This window comes from Rhipicephalus microplus, chromosome 1 (genome assembly GCF_043290135.1).
Source record: "Rhipicephalus microplus isolate Deutch F79 chromosome 1, USDA_Rmic, whole genome shotgun sequence".
NCBI lineage: Eukaryota > Metazoa > Arthropoda > Arachnida > Ixodida > Ixodidae > Rhipicephalus > Rhipicephalus microplus.
The window spans coordinates 214,709,714-214,722,135 of record NC_134700.1 but is presented as its reverse complement, the minus strand read 5'-3'; the positions used below and the strand labels follow the sequence as shown (position 1 = coordinate 214,722,135).

General features: G+C 45.6%; 1 protein-coding gene across 1 annotated transcript in view; it reads left to right on the top strand.

Moving 5' to 3' along the window:
- The first annotated feature begins 6,218 nt into the window (after positions 1-6,218).
- Positions 6,219-12,422, top strand: part of LOC142806576 (sodium/potassium/calcium exchanger 5-like) — a 29,892-nt gene continuing 23,688 nt past the window's right edge. Inside the window, exon 1 of the mRNA XM_075891276.1 lies at positions 6,219-6,815. Coding sequence (XP_075747391.1) covers positions 6,599-6,815 — 217 coding nt within the window. The 5' untranslated portion in view covers positions 6,219-6,598. The remainder of the gene's footprint in view (positions 6,816-12,422) is intronic.

Sequence of the window (12,422 nt, the reverse complement as noted above, 5' to 3'; positions counted from 1 at the left end):
GCATAACATGTTGACGTTTATTAATCGGAACTGTACGATTGTCGTTCTTCTCAATGGAAGTGATCCGACCAATTTAATCAAATGTTATCGAAGTATCTGTCGCTGGGCGAGCTGGTTAAAAATAACGTTATACAGGTTGATTTACAGTGCTTTATGCAAGTTTTAAAAATAACCAAAATAAATAGATACATACCGTGCTAAATTTTTTATGCACACGTGCCACTTTCTGCCGCTTACAACAGCACCTAAGGAAGTGTCCCTATACGCTGCATCAACACCAGTCTATAAGTGTCCGGGATGAGTTTTCTTTTATCAGTTTGTTCCGACCCAAACTAGCTAACACGTCCAGGTATCTGTGAGCGTGGACCTTAGACATGCGGCTTTGCGGGTAAAGAGGCACAAAGAATGAAGACCTTGTCACTGCGTATGCAAAAAAAAAAATCAGAAAATAACAGAACCAGTTTGTAACTCAAGGATTAATAGTACAACTTGACGATTCCTCGCTAAACTATTTTTACTTGGCAGTACTCAATGAAAGAGCGATTGCAATGTCTATTGTGTACGCAAAAAGCAAGTGTGGACAACACAGTTGACGAATGCTAAGGGCATGCAAAAGAGAAAATAAAAGGCACAGCTGATAAAGGAAAAACGTCCCGAAATATCCTGTAGAACAATGCTTTCACTAGTCATGCATTCGCGAACACTCGCATGTCTCTACACCAACTGCAATCACTCACCCTTTCTCCACTTGTTGATTTGGAAGGACATGAGATCTAGAGCGGCGGGACATTGACCGATGCGACATTTGACGCAGCGGTCTTTCAGAGGAAAACTGGACTGCGTGTAAGTTTTACATTGATTGATTTGATTGATTTGTGGGGTTTAACGTCCCAAAACCACCATATGATTATGAGAGATGACGTAGTGGAGGGCTCCGGAAATTTTGACCACCTGGGGTTCTTTAACGTGCCCCCAATTGTGTCAGTTTTACAGCTCTGCAGTTTAGGAAGAGATGAAACGGACAGCATAATTCAGATACGCGTGCTCACTGTACGCACGATCCCTGTTTTGTCACTGTAGCAGCTATGTGGGCACTCGAAGTGCCTTATTGCCGTTGCCGACGCCGTCACATTTTGCATTAAGCCCAAACGTTAACACCGCACTGCGCCTCGTATGTTCTGTGTGCCAGAGAACGCTTTCGAAGGTTGCAGATGGGTGCAGCTGAAACAGGAATGAAACAATACCTCCGGCTCTGTAAAATAAGGGTCAATGAGGCGGTGCCTGTGTGGAGATGGCGGAAAAGCTGTTTCGCTGGGGAAGCAACTGCGAACATTGGTCACTACGGCGTGGCCATAATAATAATAATAATAATAATAATAATAATAATAATAATAATAATAATAATAATAATAATAATAATAATAATAATAATAATAATAATAATAATAATAATAATAATAATAATAATAATAATAATAATAATAATAATAATAATAATAATAATAATATTAATAATAATAATAATAATAATAATAATAATAATAATAATAATAATAATAATAATAATAATAATAATAATAATAATAATAATCAAGCAGCAGCAGCAGCCTGGCTACGCCAACTGCAGGACACTGTCCTCTCCAATAATCCGCCAGTCAGTTCGGTTTTGTGCTTACTGCTGCCACTTTATTCCCACAAACTTTCTAATCTCGTTTGCCCATTTAACTTTCTGTCTCACCCTCCCTCGCTTGCCTTCTCTGAGAATCCAGTCAGTTATGCTTGATGACCAGCGGTTATACTGCCTGGGCGCTATATATACGTGCCCGGCCCACGTCTGTTTCTTCTTGATTTCTACTATGATATCCCTAACCCACTCTGCTATCTTCTTGTCCCTTAAGGTTACACCTATTACTTTCGTTGCCATCGCTCACTGTGTCATCCTCAATTTAAGCTGAACCCTCTTTGTAAGCCTCCAGGTTTCTAGGTACGCGTTATCTTCCGAGGTCTCCTGGTTGCGGTGCGCACGAAAGTGCCAGTCACGCAACTCACGGCGTTCTTTTCTTAACGTAAAGCGTGTACCTGTGTACAGAATAGTATCAGGAAGGTCTTTTTTGAAGAATGAGCGACGCCACTGATGGAAGTGCATCGTCCATCGCTGCTGCTAAACGACTGCCCCAGAAAAGGCTCAACGCCGCCGACGCCAGAATCCAAAGGTAAATGACACGTCCAAACATCATAATCCTGACACGCGTGTCATGCAAAGCATGACTACATGTTACACTCATAGCGTGCTCGCGGCCGTTCCACTAGTTCCACATATACCAAATTTGGTATTACGTGACGTGAATGGACGATGACTGTAAATGGCAAGTACAAACATGTTAATCACGATATGCGTGTCATGTAAAACTTAACTACATGCTATGCTCATATCACGCTCACGGCCGTTTCGTTAGCTCCACATATACCAAATTTGGCATCAGGTGACGTGAATAGATGGCGGAGAAAATGACACACCCAAACATAATAATCATCACACGGAAGTGCTCCGCCGCGGTGGTCTAGTGGCTAAGGTACTCGGCTGCTGACCCGCAGGTCGCGGGATCGAATCCTGGCTGCGGCTGCTGCATTTCCGATGGAGGCGGAAATGCTGTAGGCTCGTGTGCTCAGATTTGGGTGCACGTTAAAAAACCCCAGGTGGTCGAAATTTCCAGAGCCCTCCACTACGGCGTCTCTCATAATAATATTGTGGTTTTGGGACGTTGAACCCCACATATCAATCAATCAATCAATTAATCAATCAATCACATGGAAGTCATGTACCGTATAATTTACCTTCACCTCGTAACGTTGTGCTGATTTTAAAGTGACATATCGACCTTCCTTATTCGTGCTGCGCATATCATCGATTCCCACTGTACGTGAGATCTGCCTATATTCTTCTTTCCCTTTTTCTTACTGCTCGGGGCTACACTAGCAAAAACTATGTGATTGATACTGAGCGGTGAGCACAAAAAAAAAAAAAAACAGATTACACGTCATATCACAACTGCGGGTCGTATCTGTTTTCTTTCGATGTCAACCACTCACCCGCTGACCTAAATCAGTTGAAGTTTCTGCTGAGAGCGGTTTTGCATCGGCAATAATGAATTCGTGCAAAGGTGAAGCTCTTAAGTTGTACATTGGAAAATCAGGATAGAGTTTCGATGCATACCACAAATGAATGCTGCGTTGTAATTCCGACCCATGCAATTTTCGAAGTGCACTTCATGTCTAAGTATGCACGTGCGCTTCGCATTTAGCCCTCCGTCGAGAGGCGGCTGCCGTGTTTAGGAATCAAACCCGCGATCTAGTGCAGGTGGCGTTGACATGTGCACTATAGTACACTCGCAGAGCTGCCACCAGATTTGCTTGGAATCGTGTGGAATATGGCAGCGTATGATGCGAGCAGTGCAGCGCCAGACTCAAACCCAGGTGTCATCCAGCAGTTATCGGACGAATTCCCGAAATGCGTATGCTCTTTGCGTCGACTGTTTGCTCCAACGTGTTAACATGTGACATGAGTGCGAACGTCCTGCATGCCCTCAGAGGGCGCCTTATTTCATTGCGTTAGCTCATTGTCATGCTTGCACGGGTTCCCACGCGATGTACTAAATGATTTAGCCTCACAAGGCTAATGGGTCTTCTATTGAGTTAGTTCATGAACGTACATTATGGTCACAGGCGTAAACATCGTACCGTCCATTCGCCAGAATCACTTTAACGTGCGTGTCATTTTGTGGTTTAAGTACTGAGGGGTCTACTGTTAAAGGAACCATCGAAGCGCGTGGCAGCCGCTCAGCGTCAGCGTAGACTGGAGACTGCGTGTCTGTTTTCGCGATGGTTGTTTAGCAGATACTCGACGAGCTTTAGTTGGGCTTAAGATGGCCTCTTTCTTTATACGATCCTTGTCTCCTTACAGATGATTTGATTTGTGGGGTTTAACGCCCCAAAACCACCATATGATTATGAGAGACGCCGTAGTGGAGGGCTCCGGAAATTTAGTCCTCTCCTTACAGACATGATGATGGATATGTTGGGTTTAACGTCTCAAAACCACCATATGAATATGAGAGACGCCGTAGTGGAGGGCTCCGGAAATTTAAACCACCTGGGGTTCTTTAACGTGCCCCCAAATCTGAGCACACAGGCCTACAGCATTTTCGCCTCCATCGGAAATGCAGCCGAGATTCGATCCCGCGACCTGCGGGTCAGCAGCCGAGTATCTTAGCTACTAGACCACTGCGGCGGGGCCTCCTTACAGACAGATGAATATTTACTTAAACAAGTACAAGCAGAACAATAAAAGGCGTCAAGCGCAGTATGAAAGCACGACTGTGGCTCAAGGCCAACACCCCATTCATTGGATAACTTCACGATCTCATGTAATACAAATACCATACCCACTTCTTTTGTTTATTTGGCAATGGAGGACATATTTATCAGCATTAGACAGCAGTCAACGGGTATTAGTAGCGGTGGCTACATTGACCATATTCTTGCCGTTTCACTGTGGCCGGTGGTCACACCTCGAGATGAGCCGTCGCTTAGAGACCGCTGCAGCTGGCACCACCGCTCGCTGCGTTATGTGGTATGGCGTCAGAAAAGGAGCTGGTGAAACCGCGTTGCAGCCACCAAGGTGGAGCCAGCGTTGTATCCTGGGTATAGAAGGAGCGTTTCGGTGGCATTCGTCGACATATATAGAAAGTGACTCAGAGAGAGCGAAAGAAGCCAGGTTTCGTCGTTGGAACGAAACCGACAGGAGGCATTCAGTCGAAGAGACGGAGAAACAACGGGCAGCACGTCTCGAGAAGCCTATAACCGTGCAGAGAACCAAGCTAAACAATAAGATTGACCATACATTTTGCTACGCACACACAAGCACAACTGAGTAAAGCCAGAGCCAATTCTTTTCTTCACCGGCAATTTGCACATAGAGTTCAATAAAACCGACTAGTGGGAAAGTCTCGGCGTGTTGTGTCATCGTGTCTTATTTTGCGTCCTCGTTTTTTTCTTGCGCCAGAGCATAAAACAGACTGAAATAGCTCACAGTGAAACTCCAGTTCATATATTTGAATATAGGCGACCGATTGCCTAACCGCGCTAACGATAGGACGGTGCGGCCACCTGTGGCCCGACCTCGTGGCGAATATGTACGAACCAAATTCATTACTTCGGTTTCACTGCTAGCGAAACTTGTTTCTATACAGATTCTAAATCGTACACCGTCGCTGCTCGATGATGATGTCACTATTTTGCAGATTCAAGAGCGGCAGCTGAAACAAACTCAACACACCACATTCACACCAGCATAAAAACGAAAGCGATGCGCTCGACTTGAAAATTGTTGCTTAAGATACGCCATCTTCCGCGGTCTTATATCGCAACACTGTTGCTGGTGCGTATTACGCAGCAGTGTCTGAGGCAATGATAACTGGCAAATTGGCCATCTTGCCGAATGAGCTATGTAACAGCAATGTAAATAATTTTCTTTCGGTGGTATTAACCACGAAAAGACAATATTACCAGGGGCCACTGTCAGCCTCCGCTGTGAATTACGTTTATGGGTGTTGGCCTTTATGACAAAATGTCACGATAAGTCCTCTACTGTCACCAGATTTGAACAAGCTTCCCAGTATTCAGTGACATGAAAAATAAGGGAGCAAACTTCTTAACCAGCGTCGCGCACACTCATCGTCAGAATACAAGCGTTGCAAAACAAAAAAAAGCCGGATAAACTTATTGTTTTTTTATCAAGAAAAGCTGTAGACAGATGTATTATGCAGGGAGGACAACCTCCTCTCTCTATTTTCTTGCCGAGGCACTTAAGGCACCCACATGTCTACGCCCTATAGCTGGGGCGTGACGTCGAAAGCGAGTTAGCGGCACGGAACACTCAACGAAAGTTCCGTAGTACATCCCACCAGCACGTGCTGCTGCTGGGGTCGAAGCGCGTACACCACAGACAGTGCGAAACGTGCATACTGTGAGCGACTGGACTTGTGCGCATGCGCGTGCAAGTACAGCCACGCACCATAGCGCGTACCATCTGTAATCTGCAACGCACGGCATTTCGGGCTGCGGACAAATGCTGCAACTCGGTGGCGGTACAGCAAAAAAAGGAAAACGGCAATCGAAATCGATGACGGCAGCAGCGGAGCGATATCTGCGACAAAGTCCACGACCCGATGCCACGAGAGGGGCGAGCTCGCAGACAATGCGCCCTTGTGTTTAGCCCCGTTGGACGATTCGCACTGTGCGAGAAGGCAGAGGAGGGCATCTATTATGGGTGGGTGTGTGAGGCGATGGCCAGTGGGTATCGTATCAGCCGAGTCGGTGACGCACTAGTGTCCGTTGCCCTATCGCATCAGGGACGGGAGTGGAGCGAAGGCGCGCGCCCGGTTTGGAACGAGCTGCCTGCTACTTCGAAAGGTAGAGTAGGCTCGTCAGTACCGCGATTCGCGGGCTGTGGGGGTCGCAACGCATAGAAGCACCGCTGAGCGCGTCGTCGCCTGGACAAGAGGAAGACGCTGAGACGACGTATGGCCTCTAACTGACCATGCCGGACACGATGAGTGTCGTCACACGAAGATCGGCGGTGTCTCCTTTCTCGCGGCCCTCGAGCCTGGCTGCAGCTTTGCCTCGAATGAGCAGCAAGCGTCGTCGACTCCTATGGCTTGTTCCCGTATTCGTGATCGTCCAGGTTGCGTTCTTCCAGCGACAGCAGGCCTCATCCGATGGGGCTCGCGCGGAAGACGGACAACTTTTGGCACCGAGTAAGGATGCTCACTACCTTTTACTCTCGTTGTAGTTGACAGCGCAGTTTTGATTGATTGATATGTGGGCTTTAACGTGATTATGAGATACGCTGTAGTGCAAGGCTCCGGAAATTTCGACCACCTGGGGCTCTTCAACGTGCACCCAAATCGGAGCACACGGGCCTACAGCATTTTCGCCTCCATCGAAAATGCAGCCCGCGACCTGCAGGTCAGCAGCCGACTACCTCAGCCACTAAACCACAGGGGCGAGGCGCAGTTTGAATAGTCGTACGTCACTCCTGAACAGTAGACTACGTAAGAATAGAGGTCGCATAGGGGTACGTCACGTAGAGGTTTCATTTACGACATTCGCTCAGCCTGTAACTGTGGGTTTTGTTGCAAGGCCGTTCATTAATTGAGCCTCCTAAGTTAAAGAATTTATCCAAGCCACGCAGATTATTTGAATGTTGCTGTTTAATTTAGGAGCGAAAATTGCGTGGAGCGACAGTCGTGGACTGTTTCTTTACTGATACAAAAAAAAAAAGCCACAAAATTCACCCGATACAATGATTCCGTCGTTTAAGCAATAGCAGGTCATTATAGATAATGTGAATTTTCATTTTTGTGGAAGTTGGTGCCCAAGTTTTCTTTACTATAAAACGCGTGGAAGTAATCTTCAGTTGCGCATCGAAAAGCATTGTCATGATCACTGCATCAAGGTGCAGATCATGAGAATTCTGCCCTTCTTCAAACAACAACAACAACAACAAAAAAAAAACGAATGCAATGACAATTGATTGATATGTGGGGTTTAACGTTCCAAAGAATGCAATGACAATATAAATTGAAAGTGGGATGATCGAAGTTTTGTGGATGTACTTCGGACTGTTATTCTGTCCTTTATTGACGTTGTGTTACTTAATATAGCTGTAATCCGGACCAAATTGGGGAGATGCTGTCCGGACGGAGGAAAGCTATGTGTGACTAGAATTGAATGCTTTTTAAAATAAATGATCCCGGAAGCGTTTATAAGCGTTCACCATCCCAAAGTCATTCCAGACTGCCTACGAGTAGGAGATGCGCAGATATGAACAATATCGACGCAAATGGTATCGTAATGTTTTACTGAGCATCTATGAGCGTATTCCACCATGGATCGAGGTGCGCGCGCAGGATTTCGAGAAAAGCTGACACAATATTCAAGCACTCGTAGCACTGAAATTTCTTGCCGGTTGCGGTAGCACACCACACGCTCTCGTGAAGTTACTTATAAAAAAAGAAAAGAAAGGTGCCTTGATACTACCTTTTTTTTTCTATTTGACAAAGTAAAACGTTTTTTTTTTTATAAATCTGGGCATATATGCCCCTATGTAGTTACACAAGTTGTTTTATATATGGTACGCGCTTTCTTCAAGCGATAAAGGCTCAGTTTATGCTTTTATGCGGTGGATAAATTTTCTAGCCAACTCCGACTTGCGTGTAGTGTTATCTGTGTGATGCCCCTTCCCCGCGGTCGACTCTGCGTATCAGAGTGAGCTTCGGACCTTCGCCGAATCATTGTCCAGGTTGTCATGAATCGCGGCTTTTGCAAAACAAAGCGTACTGTGCATCCTCTTTGCCAACGAGAATGTGTCGCGAAGAGATAAATTACTTTCCTCTTTGTGTCTATCGTTAATGTCACAATGGTGCCGTCTAGGAGTCGAGAACTATCAGTGAACGCGCCGCGAACGCTTTAAGATGGGCTCGCAGGTGGCACTGCTCAGGCATGCAATATGCCGTTTTGGTTGACAACATGCAAGTTTATATGTATGCGAACAAGTATATGTGAAAAATGTAAAGAGCATAGAATTCCTGATGTAGCCTACGCCTTGTATACTGGTCGCTCTCATGTAATGTTATTCGGCAATGTTGTGAATCGTTTCCCATGGAGAGAACACATGATATTGTTAGACACTGTATTAATATGCCTCCGTAATTCCCACCGTTTTCTAACAATATTTTTCCGAAAGTACGAGTGGAACAAAAGACACTGGAATACCCACAATGGCCACAGTTAACGCTACAGTTAGCGCTGCCTGTGTTGTTTCAAAGGAAGATAATGAACGACAAACAATTCGTACAATCGACACTTTTGTTAAAATTCTTTAGCAGGAATGAATTCTGCATTATTGCTACCAGCTTCAGTGATCCGGTTGCGAGCCTTTATAGAGCTCCTCCAAGAAGTTCCAAGAATGCAATCGGTAACGTGGAACCGCCATAAGATGCTTTGTTTTCAGATATTTTGAGGAATACCGTGCGCCAATCGTTTTTCATGTGGCAGGTTTTAAAAGATCTCGCCGCACCCTTTAACAACATTTGCTTGACTGCGGACCCGAAGGTTGCAGGATCGAATGGAGCTTCTGGTGGCCGCATTTCGAAGGAGGCAATATGCTTAGGTACAAGGACTTAGGTACATAGGACTTCGGTACTTAGGTACATATGCTTAGGTACAAGGACTTAGGTACAAGTTAAAGAATTCCTGGTGCTAGAAATTTTCGAAGTCTTCAACTATGTCTTACCTCATGAGTCATATCAATACTCGCCGTGGTGGTGTAATGGTTCCTTGTTCGGCTGCAGACCTGGAGGACGCGGATTCGACCCCGGCCGTGGCGGTCACACATAGATAGAGGTGAAACGTCCGGTGAGGCCCGTGTACTGTCTAATGCCAGCGCACATAAAAAAATACCAGATGGCCACAACTTCCGAAGCCCTCCACAGTACGCCGTGCCTCATGATCATGCATATCGTGGTTTTGGCACGTAAAACTCCCCAAAATTATTACCTCTCATAATCATACTAGGATTTTCGTACGTGATAGCCGAACGCTTGTTCTCGTACTTTTAACATTAGCAATATATAATAGGCGGCGAAACGAAGAAAGCTTGCTCTTTCCAAGCGCCATCATTAAATACTTGTGTTTCTTGTAGGGGGGAGGATACTCCTACGCTAAAATTTCGGCCTGTCTGTCTTTCTGTTGCTCTGTGTCACATGATTCAACCATCCGGCCGAGGTTTAGGCACATCCTCAACGCCCAGCCATCTTGATCTGTTTGCTGCGTTCATACTTGTGAATATTTTCAATCAAAAAGCAAGTTTTACGCATATTTGAGGTAAAAAGCTTCAATAAATATTAGGTTATATGTTACTTTATTTCTAAAATGCATGATACGCAATTCTAAAGACCTCAGTGCTTATTACGTTGTGCTCACAATGGGAAGCTATGAAGGAAAACGTAGGTGTTTCCTACGCTTCAATAAAACGACATGTTGCTGCCACCTACCAGTGGCTCTGCGTTCTAGAAAAACTTTAATTTCTTGGAAACACTGCCAGATAGCATCCATATTTCATGCAGTCATATTTCCGATCTTCTCGGGCATAACGACAAATAAACGTTTTAATCTCTCTCTAGAGAGAAGACTATCGTCTTTCAACGACATTCGAAAGCAAAGCACGCAAATGCGGGACCAATTTTTTGAATGGGGGTCACTTCAGATTCCCGGCCTGTCGTCCATCCATCTCATGAGGTGTGAATCTGATCACAATGCAGGCCGTAACAAAGTTAAAAAGACCCAAAATTCAGTTTAAATGAAGGAATAAGATGTGAAGTCATATAATTAACGAAAATGATCAAGAAGTAATCGCCATAATCAGCTTAAAATAGCTAAAAAGGCGTTTCGCACACATGACACTGACTGTGGCAGGGCGCAATAGAGAGCGTCACCACCCCTCCCTGTGCCCCCTGCTCCGCGCCGGCGCGACAAGGCGTGAAGTCACTGTTGTAGCTGCAGGTGGCGCTTATCCCAAGAACCATAACAAGCAGGAAGTATATAATACGCGAAGAAGGTAGTGCGATGTCGCACACTGGACTTGCGAAATCTCCCTAACAATATTCTACTCGTGCAGAAGAAGCCCTGCACGCTTACCTCAGACACTGCCTTCACCGACGTTTTAGTAAATGGAGTGGTGGAAACTCCACGAACGGAAATCGCTGCACGCCCGAACTACGCACTTCATTTGATTTCACAGCAATGGATCTGCCACATGTTTTTTTTTTAAATGCGAACGCATTGCTTAGACAGGCTATGTCAGGCATCTGGCGTTGTCCGCGGTAGTGTCCGTGCACGGGCAGGTGTTATCGCTCCGCTCTCATTCCCTCTCCCACAGCAACAGCTGCAGGCACGTGCACTAAGCCTCTCGTAGTGGTTCTTGGAGAAAAAAAAGGCAGAAGTAGGCACGGTGCCGTTACTGTCTCTCTCTATGGAGGACACCTCCACAGCACCGTGCAGAGGATGGGGGAATGAGAATGAAAGAGACAAAGGGAGCCTCGACCCTAGCAATCGAAGCACGTGGTGTGAGAGAGTGTAGGGGAGGGTAAGCGCATCACTTCCCCGATCCTCTCGCTGTTCGCTCTCTCTCCTTTGTGCGCCCCACTCTCCCTATTTGCTCGCGCTTTGCTCTCGACCGTTCGCTGGCTGGGTGCCTCTCAAGAACAACTGGAAGTGTGTGCTCGAGACGCAGCTGTGAGACGCCGACGGCAAGCCGAGAACGCTGGCGCCCCACTCTCCCGACCGCTCGCTCCTCACTCTCGTCCGTTCACTGGCGGGGCGCCTCGCAAGGCGACGGCAGAAGTCTGTGAAGCGAATGTCTAACAGCAACGGTACCCTCTGTTGGCACAAGAAATGCATTCGCGATTCCTCATGATTTCCTTCGGGAAGGTGGGGGCATTTTTTCTTAGGCTTCCTTCAGTATTTACCACAAGCAATAACAAAACTGCCACGCTTTAACTGCAACGTAGAAAACATGGCAGCCTATTCAATGGCGAGAGGTAACCGGCACGAGATGTTTAATATCGTGGGGTAAGAAAGGTCAGGGACCGAAATATATCTGAGGCTTGGTGGGGAATATGCACATGCGTAATTTGACAGACACAGCGCTTCTAACTAGATACGACGAAATAATAATAGAAAACAATGGCCCTGGGGCATCATAAAGGACATTACTTGAAGAGTGGTTATAGTGTACAATCCCAAGTTGTTGCTCTCACGCTCAAGCTTAAAATACGTCCCGCACCGTACTTATTTGTTTGGGACCTTTGAAATTCAGAGGATTTAGTTCATACAGGAAGTGTGCGATATTTAATGTTTCGAAGATGACACTGCTGCCGTATGTACACATTCACAGGAAATCATTTACGAGAGGACATTGATTGATCTATCTACATCACAAATGACTGGAGCCAATGTGACAAGGAAAGGGCGAGTGAAAACTAATTAATCAAATACTGTGCATGAAATTGGTGTCATATTTCTTTTCTTGAAGTTGCTGCCTGTGATCAATCGGAGAGAACTTAAGGTGTGACATATCAAAGAATTTGAATAATGAATAGATTAGGTAAATATTTGTCGCAAATGTTAGGCTCAGTAAGGGTCATGTTATGCAATAAAACAATTTTCCTCATTGCACAACGAGAAAAAAGTGAAAGGAAGAGAAAAAAGGAGGGCTCCTGTAAATAAGAAAGAATTAGCGTGGGTCCGGGCTGTGCAAAATATTCGTCCTTAATTCTTGCAGCTACCGCGGGCTTTCCTTT